This window comes from Corvus kubaryi, unplaced genomic scaffold (assembly GCF_017639235.1).
Source record: "Corvus kubaryi isolate FWS band 111438036 unplaced genomic scaffold, C.kubaryi_AGA036_p1.0 37357, whole genome shotgun sequence".
In the NCBI taxonomy this organism is placed as follows: Eukaryota; Metazoa; Chordata; class Aves; order Passeriformes; family Corvidae; genus Corvus; species Corvus kubaryi.
This window is the reverse complement of record NW_024581117.1, coordinates 12,533,451-12,548,165: the sequence shown is the minus strand read 5'-3', so window position 1 is coordinate 12,548,165 and position 14,715 is coordinate 12,533,451. Positions and strand designations below refer to the sequence as shown.

The following is a 14,715-nucleotide window of genomic DNA, read 5'->3' as shown; positions in this document are numbered from 1 at the left end:
CTCTCCAGGCATACACGATAGTCTGTGGCTAACCAAACGCTTCCTTCAGCCAGCGTACGAGCAGCTACGACTTATAGCTTTATAACAGTCATTAAATGCCAATAGACCTCAGCAGTCCTTCAGGCAAACCCGAGTAGGCCCTTGTTTCCAGTCTTGTCTTAACATCAGTCTTGCTTGCTGCATTTCCCTGTTCTCCATGGCTGTGATGCACTCTCCCGTCCATGTGTGTGTTCTGTTTGCTCATGCGTCCGCACGCGCGTCTGTGGGCGTATTTACGTGAACGCATCGTACAGAAAAGTGTTGGTGGGAAAGTGTCACTTGCGTTGTCTCTCACAAAAAGTTTTAACTTTTTAGAATGGCTTCCCTCAAACTAATTTTCCAACCCCCTTGGTATTTGTTGTAAAAAGGCTTCTCTTACATTGAAGTGGCTGTTGCACAACTTGCATGTTTATTAACGTTCCTTATGTGCTAGCTACAATGTGGGCTGATGTAAGATGCATTTGTTCACTTGGCTTCGATCTGCAAAACAAAAGACAATTGCTGATTTTAAAAGTGTATGCTTACGTAGACATAGAGAAATGGTAAGTCTTATTTCGTGCTTTGGTATTGCATTATGAACAGATAAGTGTTTGAAGAAATATAACTACTTCGTAACGCTAAAGTTATATTTTTTAAATGTACTGTAATTTGCAAATTACAGTGTTTGTCTAGCAAAACTCAAGAGTGTATTTGGACAAGAAATAAAGGAAAAAGTAAAATTATGGAAACAAAGTAAGATTTCCAGGGCCAATGGAGATCTGAAGAGTAAGCTGCACCTTGGAAAACTAAGCTTACGTGTATTGCACACTGCGATGATCCTTACTTGCATCATCACAAGAAAAAATCTTACATTTTGTGATTTGTATTTCAAATACTCTCTTGATGTTTCTGTGACAATGTTCATGTAAACAACTCATCGGGAATGCACAGCCTGTTTCATGGGCTTTTCTCTGTGCAATAAGGGATGTGCTTCATTTTTCTGTGGTGTTTGATGTGGGACTCTGTGTGTGTAATGAACTTAGAACCCCAGAATCTGATGATTGTGCCTTCTGTTGCTGAGTGGAGGGCCCAGCAGTAGCACAGCCTGGGTAATTCACTGTCCTATTGAAGAGACTGACTTCAAGGAGATCAGTTTTAGACCTGAGGATCATATAAATGTTATGGTTTTGGGGCTTGGTGACTGGAGAGTCAGAATGGGAGGATGGTGTCCCAGCTGCCATGTGTGAGCCTCTGGTGTCACATCGTTCACAGTGGCTGCTTAGCTGAAGAAGAATACTTTACTAATCTTGCTAGTTTTCTGAGCCTCCACCTCATTCCTCCAGTAACAACAGTGGCCTCTTACTTGGGATTCCACAGTAAACTTTTATTGCTAAAGCAGGTTGGATTTTTTAGTATGCATCTTGCATATTGCATTCTATGAAGTACTAGTGAGGGAAGTAAAGTAGATGAAAATGGGCCCTTGACTAGTTAACCTAAACTATAACTAATGTATTGTTTAGGAAAATAAGTTTCCACTAGTGGAGTGTTCCACTAGCTTTTAAGTCCTAGGTTTACTCTAAAGAGCCATACTGGGAATAAAAATCTAGTATAAATTAGGAGGTTCCTTAGACATTTTTAATGAAATCCTCTTCACTGTGTGAAGAGTTCTGTAAAGTAGAACATTACTGGAATGGTCACTAGTAGTATTCTTTCCCACTTGGTTCAGTGGTTTCAGTGTGCAGGTTTTTGAGCTGGTATGAAATGCCACATTAGGGGGTTTTGAGACATGTGGTGAGCTGGGCATCACCCTGAGTGTAGGACAGCCTGACACACTAATGTCAGTGTTCTTTTGCAGTAATACAGAAGAGAAGATGATGGAAACATGAAGTAGTCTCAGGTTTTGTCTGGTTGTGTTTTCTGTATAGACTTGGAAGTCAAGCACTTCTTTCCTAACTTCTGGATCCTGAAGCTAAAATATAATCTCTGCTTGTGAATTCTGCAGGTTTCTTCACTGTGCTGTTGATAGCTGATGGATACATAGATCACTTACAGGCACTGTAGATTATGAGGGTATAAATCTGTAAACTGTTCATATTACAGTGTATAAACAACTAAAAATAATTTCCCTCCTGCTGTACAGAACAGGAAATATATCCCTGCTAGGTAATATTACACTAGTGTAGGTTTATGGTTCTTCTCTCTATGCACCAGTCACCATGTCAGCAAGCATATCACTGCACTGCAGCACACTTCAACGTTGGATGTATGTTTTTCACTTTTAATGACAATTAATTTTTAATACTTTCACATTTATCAATTTCATGTTTCTTCACCAGCCTTGGAAACAATTCAGCACTTTGCATCTCATAAACACTTTGATAAAAGTACATTGATTTTGTCATTTTGGGAATAAAAATCTTATAATTTTGTTCTGTTATTCCCACGTGTCTTGAACTAAACTCCTGTGTAATGGTCATTTATTTTTCATTTGGTTTTAGGATATATTTTGATGACATCTCAAACTTTGTTCAATACAATTAAAACCCTTTCCATTTGTGTTCTGGAGCTTTAATGAGGCAGCTCTAGAAACAAACATTTAGAATACACATTGGTAAGGAAGCAATCATGAGCTTGTATTGTAATACAAGAATATTACACCACCTTCTCTAGGCCCCTTACCCCAAGTGCTTCTCCACACAGAAGTGCTGATCAAAACTGCTTTGTTATTCAAGCATTGCAGTTGTTACATCTCCACTTACTGTGCACGTCCTGGAAAAAGTATTTAGACTTTTCGTATGTAAGCATTATAGTCAGAGATAATCTAAGCAATTCTAGCAGGTGACACACAGCTTATTATCACCAGGAAGAAAGCTACTCTATGCAGTGACTATAAATCAGATGCAGACTATGCTTTTTCATGCATTTTCTTTTAAATAAAGGCACGTTGCTCAGCACTGAAATGTTTCCAAAGCTTTATTGACCAATACAGCTTCTTTGGAGGGTGTAAAAAGTGTTTGTGTTAGAAGAACCAAGTTGCTCCAGAGCATTAGCTGGCAAGTTCTGTGACAAATTATTAAAAATGTCCTGGAATCATTACTTTACTGTCTTTTTAATGTAATTACTTTTGCTCCACGAATGTTCAGCTTTATGAAGAAAAGTCTTTTAAGAAAAATTCTTTCCTCCCAATTTGGGTAGTTGTAGATTCAACTACAAGAGAAATGTCTCTTGTACCTAACTAAATTTATGTTTGCAAACAAAACTTAATTCTGTATATCGTCATATTTATCTGCTTGCTGCACATATATCTATATTTGTAGATGAAATACCTGCCTTGATTTAGGTATCTATTACTTTAAGTAATTTTTATTTGAGAAAATAAAATTTTCTAAGTTGCGGTTTCTGTACAGACTATGGAGAAAAAAAAGTAACGCTGTGCCACATTACCAATTATTTTAGTAGTCTCATGGTGGTGGTGAATGGTAGTTTAAAAAAAATTAGGGTTGTTTTTTGTCATTATTTGAAGTCATACTCCATACTGCAGAATCCTATATTTCAGTGTTGAAATATGGATATAATACAGCTAGATCAAAGGGAAAGAAAAAAAAAATGAAGTTCAAAAAGAAGGTATTAGCAAATGCTACAGATTTAAGGTGTGAAATGTTGATGTTTTCCAGAGGTGGAAAATGAGAGCTGTCTGGTGTAGCCTTTCAGCAGGGCTGTGTCTGCACAGGCCTTGGTTTGAAATGATGGCTTATCCTGTGCCAAGGCAGGGAGAGGAGGGATGGCACAACTGATGAGGAAATGAAAGAATTATGAAGCAGGGTTTCTGACCCTTCCCTTCCACTCCTTTCCAAAAGGAACCTGTGGTAGTTGTCTCTTCCAACTCATGAGTTGCTAGGAAGATGAGTTATTAAAAATACAGGCAACATGATCCAAGGATAGAATGCTGTGCCTTTTATGACCTTGTTGTTCGTGGTTAGATATTGAATGTATATAAGCATGGATGCAAAGATTTTTGATTTATACAGTTGTAATAATACACAGAAATTCTAGTTGCAGTATTTGGAGTGTAAGAGATTAACTGTGTTAAAAACCTTAAAGTTGTAAGAGCAAAGGTATTCAATGCAGGTCTTGCCATAAATATTTTTGTACTGCATTACTTAAACACTGTTGCTACCTCTGGTTCTTGAAGACAGATTAAAAACCAATGGGGGATGTGGTAATTGCAATTGAAATGGGGAAAAGTTGCAGTTCTGTCATGGCAATTGCTCATTGTTTTGTCTTGGTCCTCTGACATCATTGTCCTTGTCTTTTTCTTGTCTCTGCTTTCCATTATGCCATTGGCAAGGAGTTGAGAAGTTAGTCCATTACTTCTGTGATAAAGCGTGGTACAGTACAACTTCAGATTTATTCCCGTCTCCCCCTCACGCATTTTCACTGTTGGGTTTTTTCTTTGCCCTATGCATGATGCATGTCTGTGGGAGATGTGCATGCAGTTCTCAGATTTTCCATTGCATCGCTTCCCTCCTTCCTCAACATACTGCAGGGAGAAAATGCCTTTATTTCATTCTATGGAGGTATTATATAGGGAATCCAGATGGGGATCGAGATAACCAAAGCAAAACTGAAGGGGATTTTCAACTAAAGATTTTGAATGAGTATCACTGTCATGACCACATTTTTAACTTCTTTAACAGTTAACTTGTTTAACAGTACAACATGATGTTTCAGTTTTCCAACACAAAGCTAGTACAATCTCAGTAGTTTCATAACTGTGCAGTAGTAGTAATCCTTGTCGTGGATGTCATCTTTCTCTGGATGATGTAACAGCCAGTGTTACTTGAGAGAAATAATACAAAAATCTCTTAAGCAATGAGGTAGGGAGTGAATTGAGTAATTTTGATTAGCACATCAATACTTGGAAGGCTTTGAAGCTCTTGCCAGTACAGAAAAATCTGTTTCTTTGTGCAGAAAGGAGCATGTGCACAGAGCACTTTGTCTAATGTACTCCAGTTTGAGGAGAACTAATTGTCTCCAGTTACATTGCACTTGAATTGTTTGAGTCCAGCTTCGCGTTTTAGGAGCATCCCAAAGGAGTGCAGGTGTTTGTCTACCACGTTTCTATATGGGACATAAATAGAAGTCTGGGTAGCATGGCAGTTTGTACCAAGTCATGGTCTGTCCCAGCCCAGAAATATTTCCAGAAGTGCTCTCAAAACAATGTAGATGAAACCCTTTTTTCATCAAGGACTTGTGTGAAATAAAATAGTATGCCTGGAAAGCAGAAGGCTTCTTTATCTATTTCTCCTCCTTCAAGTGATGGAATTCACAAGTACTTCAGTCCTTCAGCTGGCTCATTGTTTTTACCTGTAATATGGTCAGAATTTCCAAGACTTTCTTTGTAAAAGGAAAACTTGTATTTAAGGCAAAGATATGAGATGTGGTGACAATAATTCAGTTGTCAGTGTTAGGTACCTTGTGAACTGTTACTTGCATATTTTGCAAGTGGCATTTTGCTGCTTTCAGTGTCATCTTGAATGTTCATGCGTGTAGCAATTTGATGAGATTAAAATCTGTAGTTGTGATAATTGGACAGACCTTGACTAGAAATCCACAATTAGAAAGCAGTACAGTACTTAAAACAACTGGGCAAAGCTGATACCAGAGCTTTAGTGTCCTCATAATTCTGAGCACGTAGCTATTTTCTACTTCAGAATTGCTAACTTTCTGAGTAATAAGCTGCTTAGACTTTTTAAGGTTACGAAGGATAATGAGGAAAACATGTATCTGGCTATCTTTATATGTAAAATGCAAAATTACCCAGAGGGAAAAGCTCAAATACTACCTAGTCTTTGTCAGAAGAATTCAAAATAGCATTATTGAAACCTTGATGGCTTTGTTGTATTTCAGATGTGTTCATGTTTAACTCCATTTTCCACACAAATTTAGTTTATTTTGTGACTTACCAGTTTTTTAATTTTGTTGTTTAGTAGACCTAGAATTATTTGATATTAAGTTAGAATTTTTATTGATCAGATTAGATATTTATCTGTGTTTTCAAAGACTGACATTTAAAAACCCTTCCTAGCTGAGGGGGAAATATTTTCTGACAACTATTTTTCCACATTTGACACTATATTGTGTGCTATAAATGTTTTAATTTTTTTTCCTTCAAGTAGGATTAGAAAATATGATTTATTTGTTGTAGTATTTGCATGGGAATCGGGTACATACTGCTTTGGTTTTTGCATTCATTATTAGCAGTTTCAGTTTTGCAGGTGAAATCTCAAATCAGTAAATCGTTTTGGCTAACATCTGCCTGTCAGCTCCTAGACTGGAAGGGTAATAACTTCTGTAACCCATATATAAACACTGGAAAATGGAAAAAAATATCTGGAGGACTAATTTTATTTAAGCTGTAACCCTCTCAGTGTACTGAATTATTCCTTGTGTTTAGCATTTCTTTCCTGTAGGGTTGTATGGTTAAGAAGGATTCACAAAGTTAAACTAGTTTTGGGTCACATAAGGAATAATAGTTTGGTACTCATTTGACACCATTTTGGAGGCTTCTTTGTCTTATTTAAAAATCTTTTCCCTCTTTCCAAAAGAGTCATATTCAGACTGTTCAGGATATTTGCCTTCCATGTCTATCACTGATAGGTGATGTCACAGATCCAGATTTTCCCTTTCCTTACATGTAGAACTGTTATATTCTAAAGGGAAAAACTGCTCATAAATAAAAAAAATAGAACGAGAAACCTTGATTATCCTCTCATTAACCATTAAATTTTTTCTTGATGAGGAATTTTGAGGATTCAGTTTTCAGTAGTAATCCTGCCAGGGAAAAGATGAAAAGCCTAAAGAATCCTGAGATGGGCTATGGCCCTAAAAGTTTAACAGGAATCTGGCATACACAGCTATCATCGCATTCTTCCCTCTGATTCAAAGAAGAGCTAAAAAGACCAGACAAATAACAGGTTTTCTCTTTACAACTTGTGAATAATTCAGGAGAGTGACTAAAATGACACTTTTAGTCAAACCTCCCAAACACAAACATTGCTTCATTTTTATTTGCTCTATTTCACTAGTAAACAGAATAAGCCTGTTTACTGTGTACATGCAATCTGTCAACTGGTGAGAATCCAGGTAGTTGAGTGATGACTAATTTGTAGTAATTCAGTTCCCCTCCTTTGTAAAGAAAATGAGAAAAATCATCCACGCCTGCTAAAACTGTAGTTTAAATTGTATTAGGTTTTGGAGTTTGCCACGAATTGCAGAATTCTTAATAATGCTTCCAAGATCCGTATCCAAGTTGCAGGTCTAGGATGTACTGTGAAGCTAGTACACCATTAATCTTTCAAGTCTCTTTACAGGACAGAGCAAAGAGAATAGAAATTACCCAGAAGAGGTACTGGCAATTCTCTTGTCCAATGCGTGTCTGATTAGATTGTATGTTCTGAAAAAATGTAAAATCTTCTACAGTTACCTTTATCCTGTGGTTATCAGTGTAGTAGTGTGTGATCTCTAGTTTCACATGTACTCTGCTTCTTTATCAGCCCATTTAAAATCAGTTCAAGATTACCTAAGCTTTGTCTGTAGCCTGATTACCACATACTTCCATCAGATTTTCTGGCCTCAGTAAGGCAGGGAAAAACCTCTAAATGCACGTGGTCCATCAGACTCCTTCCCTGCCTGTGCAGTAAAAAGGTTGGGATAGTTGAGGTCAGTATGCAGTGAGTAGGAACTGTAGGCTGGACACAGCTGTTGCGTTGGGTTAAGCACTTCATTAGAACTGATCTGCACCGACGTTAATTCTTGTGCTGTCCTGCAGATTTGGGTGAAACCATCAACCATGCCTTCTTCATGTTTCTTTTTTAAGCCGATCGGTTTCTTTTTGGTCTGTATGTTATTGTTTATTTCAGTGCTGGTATATTTTTTTTCCACTTCAGTTACAAGTTCCATTTGTGCGCATCCCATGACCCATCCTGTTTGGCCACAGTCAAAGTTTTGATTTAAAGACCCAGATATACAGCCCTTATCAAGCATCCAGTCAGCGCACGTTGGATTCAGAGCGTATCTGGTGTCTTCTCTGCCTAATATATTCTTGTATTATTTTCTCTTCAACAGCCTCAAGTACTACAGCCTTCCAGCAGCCTTCCCAATTCCACAGACCTCGCCCAGGGAAAACTAATAAAAACTCCACATACCGAGGCCCACAGTGAATATCCTAAACCAGATCTGCATGACAATAGAAATGATCAGAATCCAAATGCTGCAAATGTCTCTCTCCCAAATAGCCTGAATGACGGAAACTCTTTAACGAGCGTACAGTTAAACACAAAAGATGAAAATGCATCCTATCTGGACAATTTGAAAAACAAAAACACTGAAGACCCTGGAGAGGTGGCTGATAATAAGAAAGGTACATTACCACCTCGTTCCCACTTTCAGACCTCTACACGAGCTGATGCTCCAGAGGTGCAGACTGGATTATCTGTGAAAGGTCAACCCTCATTCACAAACCAGGCTTCTCAGCCAAAGACTTCAAGAATCGCGAAACCCCCAACTGCTTTAGTGCCTCCTACCATGGCCGTTCTCGTACGATCTGCAGATCATTCCGCTGCTTCCAAGGAACGTGAGCTTCTACCACTGAGTAGTTCAACTCAGACACAGCCAACATCTGGGCAGGATAACCTAAAGGGTAAACAGAGTCAGAAAGTGTCTAAACTTCGTCCACCAACTACGTCCTTTGTTAAATCCAAGCAAGTGAGCAGTCAGAAATCCACACCAGTACCTCCAGAGCCTCAGAACACCTCCCTGAAGTCTAACATCCCAAGGCCACCAGCCCAGAGAAAGGAAAACGTGCAAACACACCCCGCTGGTTTGCATTCCGGGGACAGCACGGCCTTCGGTCGGCATTCCCGTCTCCCGAAAACAAAGGCACACTGAGGACGTACCCACATCTCACTGCACAATGCCATGCCATAAACCACTTCCTGTGTTGTGACTGCCTTGGAGCCTGCTGTACCTGCAGCCTGCAAATCCCAAGTCACTGTTCGAAATTGCATCTGTTTTAGGGCTTGCATTCTCCATCCTGCCGTGTTCTGAGGCTGATGTTACGAGCTGTGCAGTTTCTCTTGAGAGTGCTTTATTTTATCGTTGGTCTGTAATAAAGATGGTATTGCAATCTTAGTCATTAAGCAAATACTGAAGTCCTGTGGTGACCACAAATGCCAGAATGCTGCACTATTTCAGGATGGCAGAAATTATTTCTTACCTCTGTTTGAGTTATTAGACAATGAAATTGCTGTTCTGTTTAACTTCTTGGTTCTGAGTACTCCTTAGGTCAGAGTGGTAGAAAATTAGACTGACTAGCAGATGTTTTATTGGCCATAATTCTGACTCTGTATTCCAGAGGCCTATGCAAAAATCCTTGTATTTATCATTCTCTCAAGACTGACATATTTAATGTTATTTAATCTGAGGGGTTGGGTGGGTTGTGTTGTTTTGTTTTGCTGTAATCTGAAGTTGCTCTGTTCTTTATTTATCCCGTTTTCACTGTTCACAGCCATTAGGCAGATTTCACAGGGTGAAATGAATCTTCTCGCTTAAACATCATCGTTTGTTAAACGATTGTGGTATGTTTTTATTGTGTTGAATAGACACATTACTGGGTAGGTTCTTGAAATGCAGTGCTAACGATGTTTGTCCAAACCTTCCAATGCAGGCTCTTGGGAACTGGTAAGTAGGGAACCTCTGGGAATAAGGGGTCCAGAACACCTATGTTGAGGTTGCACAACATGCATTTTAATTAATATTTTAAACTTTTATTGTTCTGCTTGTATTTATTGATTTCTGTTTAATATTGAAAGGCTCTGAAGTACCTGACTTGAAATTTTGCACAAACTTTGCCATATGTGTAAGAATTTGAAACTATTTTACAGAATAAAACTTATATTAAAAATGCAGCTATTTTTTAAAAAAGGAAAAAATTAACCCACTTACTTGCCTTGAGCAATCCTACTATGTCCTAATCCAGAGCTGGTACTCTTAAGAGTTTTTCAGAGATGTGTTATTTTGGTTTTGGGGTTTTTTTTGTAATTTTTTTTTTTTTTTTTTTAATTTCTGAAGAAGTGCATGATAAGTGGTAAGGAGCTTTTTGGGGAAATAAAGCAGAAAAAAAAAAATCAACTTTTTTGTGCTCTCTAGGAGAAGTTTTTTTTTCTGAAAGTAGTCTTGGTGCACTCTGGGACCATGACACAAATGATGTGAGTTACATGTGTGCATATCCAGAAAGCAGAAGCTTTCCAGAAGTTTGATGTTATGTCCCATCTCCAATTCTTCCCTTCTTTCCCATGACTCTCTTGGATGTTACTGGTTGGGGATTTTTTTCCTCCTGTTCTTGAGTCGGTTTTAAAATCAGCAGCAGAAGGTCGCTGCAACAACTTGGCTCAAAATCTGTTCCTGAAGAGCACATAATGTCAGTAAAATGCAACACAGTGTTAGTTTGTTCTAGGCTCTGGCTGTAGGACATGGACATATTACAGTATTTTCTTTGAGAGAATTAAAGTGAGTGGGTGTAGACATTTCATAAATGAATTCAATATTCAGCTTCTATAATATAAGCCCTTTATCTGGGGCTATCCTGATGGATGCCTCAGTTGGGTGAAGGAAAAGAGTTGTCTCACCTGAGTTTTCAGTACATAGTTGATGTTCTAGAATCATTTTGCATTTCTCACACTGTAATTTTATTTAACTGACGATGAAGTGGAAAAATGAAAAGCTTGGGGGTGAAAAATGGGTAGGGGGAGATTCTTTTTCAGAACTACTTATATCAGTCTGAAATAAGGGAGCTGCAGGACTTTCTGTGAACTGAGGCGATGACAATGAAAGCAAGACATAACAAGACAAATAATGTTAATTGTTATAGTTGGTATAGGATCAGAAACCATAACTTGAGATTGCAGTAACAATTATGCTCCGGGAATAATTTATTTCCTTGAAAACCATTGGATCAGATGGCATTTAGTGTACGTATTTGCTTTAAATAAGAAAATAAAAGTGACTTTTTATATTCCCCAAAACTAGCTCCTGGCAGCTAACTGTTTCTCAGGAGTTTAAAGACTGCTGAGGGAATGATCAGATTCCTGGTTCATTTTCCGGTCCATATAGGTTTCTATGGAAGGTGTGTTTTTTAAGTTTACTTTCCTTGAAGAGAAGCTGATTTTATTCTTAGTTGTATATGATTTTGTGTAAAAATACGATTTTCACCTAATGTTATTGACAGAGATCCATCATCTTCTGCTTCTTATACTGGAGGTATCGCCAGCCTGATCTAGTGATGTTTCAATTTTTATGTTTACATTTAAAAGTATAGATATCTGTCTGCACCTTTATTGAAAATTAAGGAGATTATCAAAGCAAATTAAGCAAAGAAAATCGAGATGATCAAGGTTTTCATTAAAAAGACAGTTCCTAATTTTTCTTTCCAGAAGAAAAAAGTTATATTTATACGGGCATGTGTATATGTGTTAAAGGAACATAAGTAGATTATAGTCCTTTTTTATAGCATTTCCCCATTTTGTTCTGACAGATTAGTGAGACACTGAGCTGGAGCCAGCAGGATTTGATCATGGATGAGACAGATGCTAGCCTGGCTTGTGTTTGTGTTCAGCTGCTAACCCGCATCCCTCTAAGACACCTGCATGTTTGGGCTCTTCAGACTTTTCCAGGGAAGGCTCTGTTGCACGTATAGTAAGTCCAGAGTACGGGCAAAGGCTGTCAGGAGATGGGCAGCTGGGAGAGAAGTGGTGAAGTGAGGTTTGAAGCTTCACCTCGGTGAAGGATGGGGTTTGGGGAGTGATGGATGAGAGGGCACTGAGAGTGCTTGTCAAATGGGATTAAGTAAGTATTTTCAGGTAACATATCTACCTTATGAAAGGTGCAGATATATCATCAGTACTGGTGCAGATTATCCAAAATGCATACATTTAAGTATTTGATATCTTCAGGGGTTTTTTTTTAGGTTTATAAAACTGATTTATTGCCATTTTTTTTGGTTTTGATTTCTCATTCTTTTGTGCAATATTCACAAAAGTATTAAACTACTGTTCAGTATGTGTGTACAGAGGCAATTACGCATTTTAACAAGTGAATAAACACAAAAGAAGAGAACAGAATTGCACTTTAAATGAGCTTTATTGCTTGGAGTTGTGCCTAAAATAATCTAGATGCCTCCTGCTGTGTGTGGCTTTTGTTCGAAACAAATTTCCCTGGTAGTGTTGCTGTTTCCAAGGTATTTTCACATCACTTTCACAGAATCAATATGCACTGTAGCATGTTTAAAAGTATTCATATAGTGTACTGAGTTTTTGTTGTGCAATGACTTTAATTTAACCGTGGAATTCTAACACTGATGATGCAGCCAGATCATTATTGCCTTCCCCTTCCCTGAAGCTAGAACTTCCTACTGCCAATCAAAGCTAATGGCAAGATTTCCCTAGGACTAGCATAGCTCTTAAAGAATAATGGTCCCAGAATATGGTTTTGAGAAAAGAAGTGCAATATTATCTCTCAGACTTTCTTGAAATAATTACGAAGGCCCTGAAAATCCAAAACAACACAATTTTAAAACAGTTCCAAAAAAAAAGGGTTCCTCAGCTTTCCATCTTGTAGCAGTGAGAGTAGACAAAACAACTAGACTGCATCATAGGTCAGTCCAGTTCATTTCATCCTTGATCAAAATGCTGACTTGTCGTAACAATGCCTGAAAACTGAATACCATTTGCGTGACTTCCTTTGTTTGCATGTCACAGCCATATGCACATTCTAAAGTGTCATACTGGGGTAGGTTGCATGTTGGGGGGGAAGTATTTCTGGTTTTGCACAGCACATAATCCTCCTAATATGGACATTTCCTTGCTGTACAAATGGAAATCAGTTCTTGAATTGGGCTTCCGTAACTGTTCCTTATCTTGTTACAGGGGCTTTTTTCTGAGCAGAGTGGATTTAATGTGACCCTGGTGGTAGGGCTCAGTATAGTCATCTTACAACTGTGCTGTCAAGGAAATTCAGTCACTGTTGTGGTAAAGCTGCTCACTGCCTACTTAATTGTAAAAGCACCACCATAAACCCAATATAATTCCTGTGTAACAAAATCTTCAGTACTAGCTAAAACAAGAGGTACCCTTGCTATCTGCTTTGTTGTTTTTGGTTTTTTAACACAGGCCAGAGTAAATACTGTATATTGGAATTTGCTTGTAAAGTTGATTAAAAAACCTGTATGTAAAAATTCTTTCCTCAATGTTGCTCTAGTGAATAAAAATAAAAGTCATAATTCTAATAAGTATCCCTTTCTCTTGACTATTCATTTGTATGTTTTTTCAAGCCATTGTGCAAAATGTAGATAGAACTGTAGACAGAAAATTTGGGGGGACAGGGAGATTAGGCTTATGCTTACAGTTGATTTTTTTCTTGGAACTATCTTTCTCCAACAGAAATGGCAGGCTTTTAGCATGAGACTGTTATTAAAGGAAAAAAGAAAAGGAGGGGGCAAAAAGACTTAGAAAAGCTAAACATTTTAATGTATTGATTGCAGATGAACATGGACTGACACTGCTAATTCTTAAAGGTGTGTTATGGCACCTGTAGTGCAGTTGAGAAGAGTATTTATTAGTTCTCTTATGCAATTAACTAGTTAAAATCATCATTTTAAGATACTTAGAGAAGGTTATTTCCCCACAGAAGTCCAAATGAATACAACCTGTGCAAATATGTAAGTCCTAATTGTATGTCAGTATTTTGCCCATAGTTTGAATGGTTTGCTGTTCTTGAGATGAAAGGAAATCTGCTCCATTAATTAATCTGACCTACTTCAGTAGATGGAAGTTCAAGTTTGAAACTATGATCAAAAAGTGAGGAGAATCCTGGTTTGAAGTAAGAACATTTTAAATATACTGCAGGCAGGCACTTGTAATCTTTAACCTCTAATGTTTTATTTTGAGCTTCAAGATGGCCTTTGGAAATTTTCATGGGTTCTGAGGGTGGAAAGAACTCCTGAACAGGGTTTCCAAGCTCAAACACATGTTTTAGGTACCTCCTTAACCGAGGCCCAAGAAGGAAGGAAGGTAGTGGGAATGAATCCTCCTGCCTTGTAGTTCTCCTGGGTAAGTGTGCTCTTCATTACTTGGTGGACCAGATTATGTTACCGTGGTGTCTAATCCTTACCAATGTGATCATCAGATGTTAAACAGCTGATGCACTGTGCAGCTGATGACTATGGAAATAGTGTCCCTAAAAGCTGTGATTGACAGCTTCCCTGTCTTCCTCATCCAGAGGCAAAGGCTTCTTGGCCGTGGTGAGCAATCCTCTGCTCTCCAAACTCAGAGCAGTGGTCTCCTGAGCCTGGAGCAGAGTTGCTTTATTGCTGTTGGGCAGAATGTTACACGTGGGGAGAAAGTGAGACAGACAGGGTAAGACATTTCAGTCATTTCCCTTCCTTTGCAACCCAGAATCAACACCCCTGGCACCTTTCCTTTGACAGAAATGTCTGGAGGTTTTAAGAGCACAACTGAATACAGCTGAAGCACAAAAGTTAATATTGAAGTATTTGTAACATCAGCTGGATTTGTGCAGTTGCTGCTTGGCCTGGGTTATGGATATTAGCTGCTGTTTCAAACAGGAATTGGCTTGTAGCAG

At 38.3% G+C, this 14,715-nt stretch overlaps 1 protein-coding gene across 7 annotated transcripts in view; it reads left to right on the top strand.

Moving 5' to 3' along the window:
* CCSER2 (coiled-coil serine rich protein 2) overlaps positions 1–13,366 on the top strand; it is a 60,983-nt gene extending 47,617 nt beyond the window's left edge. For 3 of the 7 annotated variants that reach the window (XM_042033290.1, XM_042033287.1, XM_042033288.1), the window contains exon 10: positions 8,146–13,366. In XM_042033290.1, coding sequence (XP_041889224.1) covers positions 8,146–8,967 — 822 coding nt within the window. In that variant the 3' untranslated portion in view covers positions 8,968–13,366. Of the gene's footprint in view, positions 1–4,366; positions 4,407–8,145 lie in introns of all 7 variants that reach the window. The other 4 variants (XM_042033292.1, XM_042033294.1, XM_042033291.1 and 1 more) reach the window with 3 other exon arrangements.
* Positions 13,367–14,715: the final 1,349 nt, after the last annotated feature.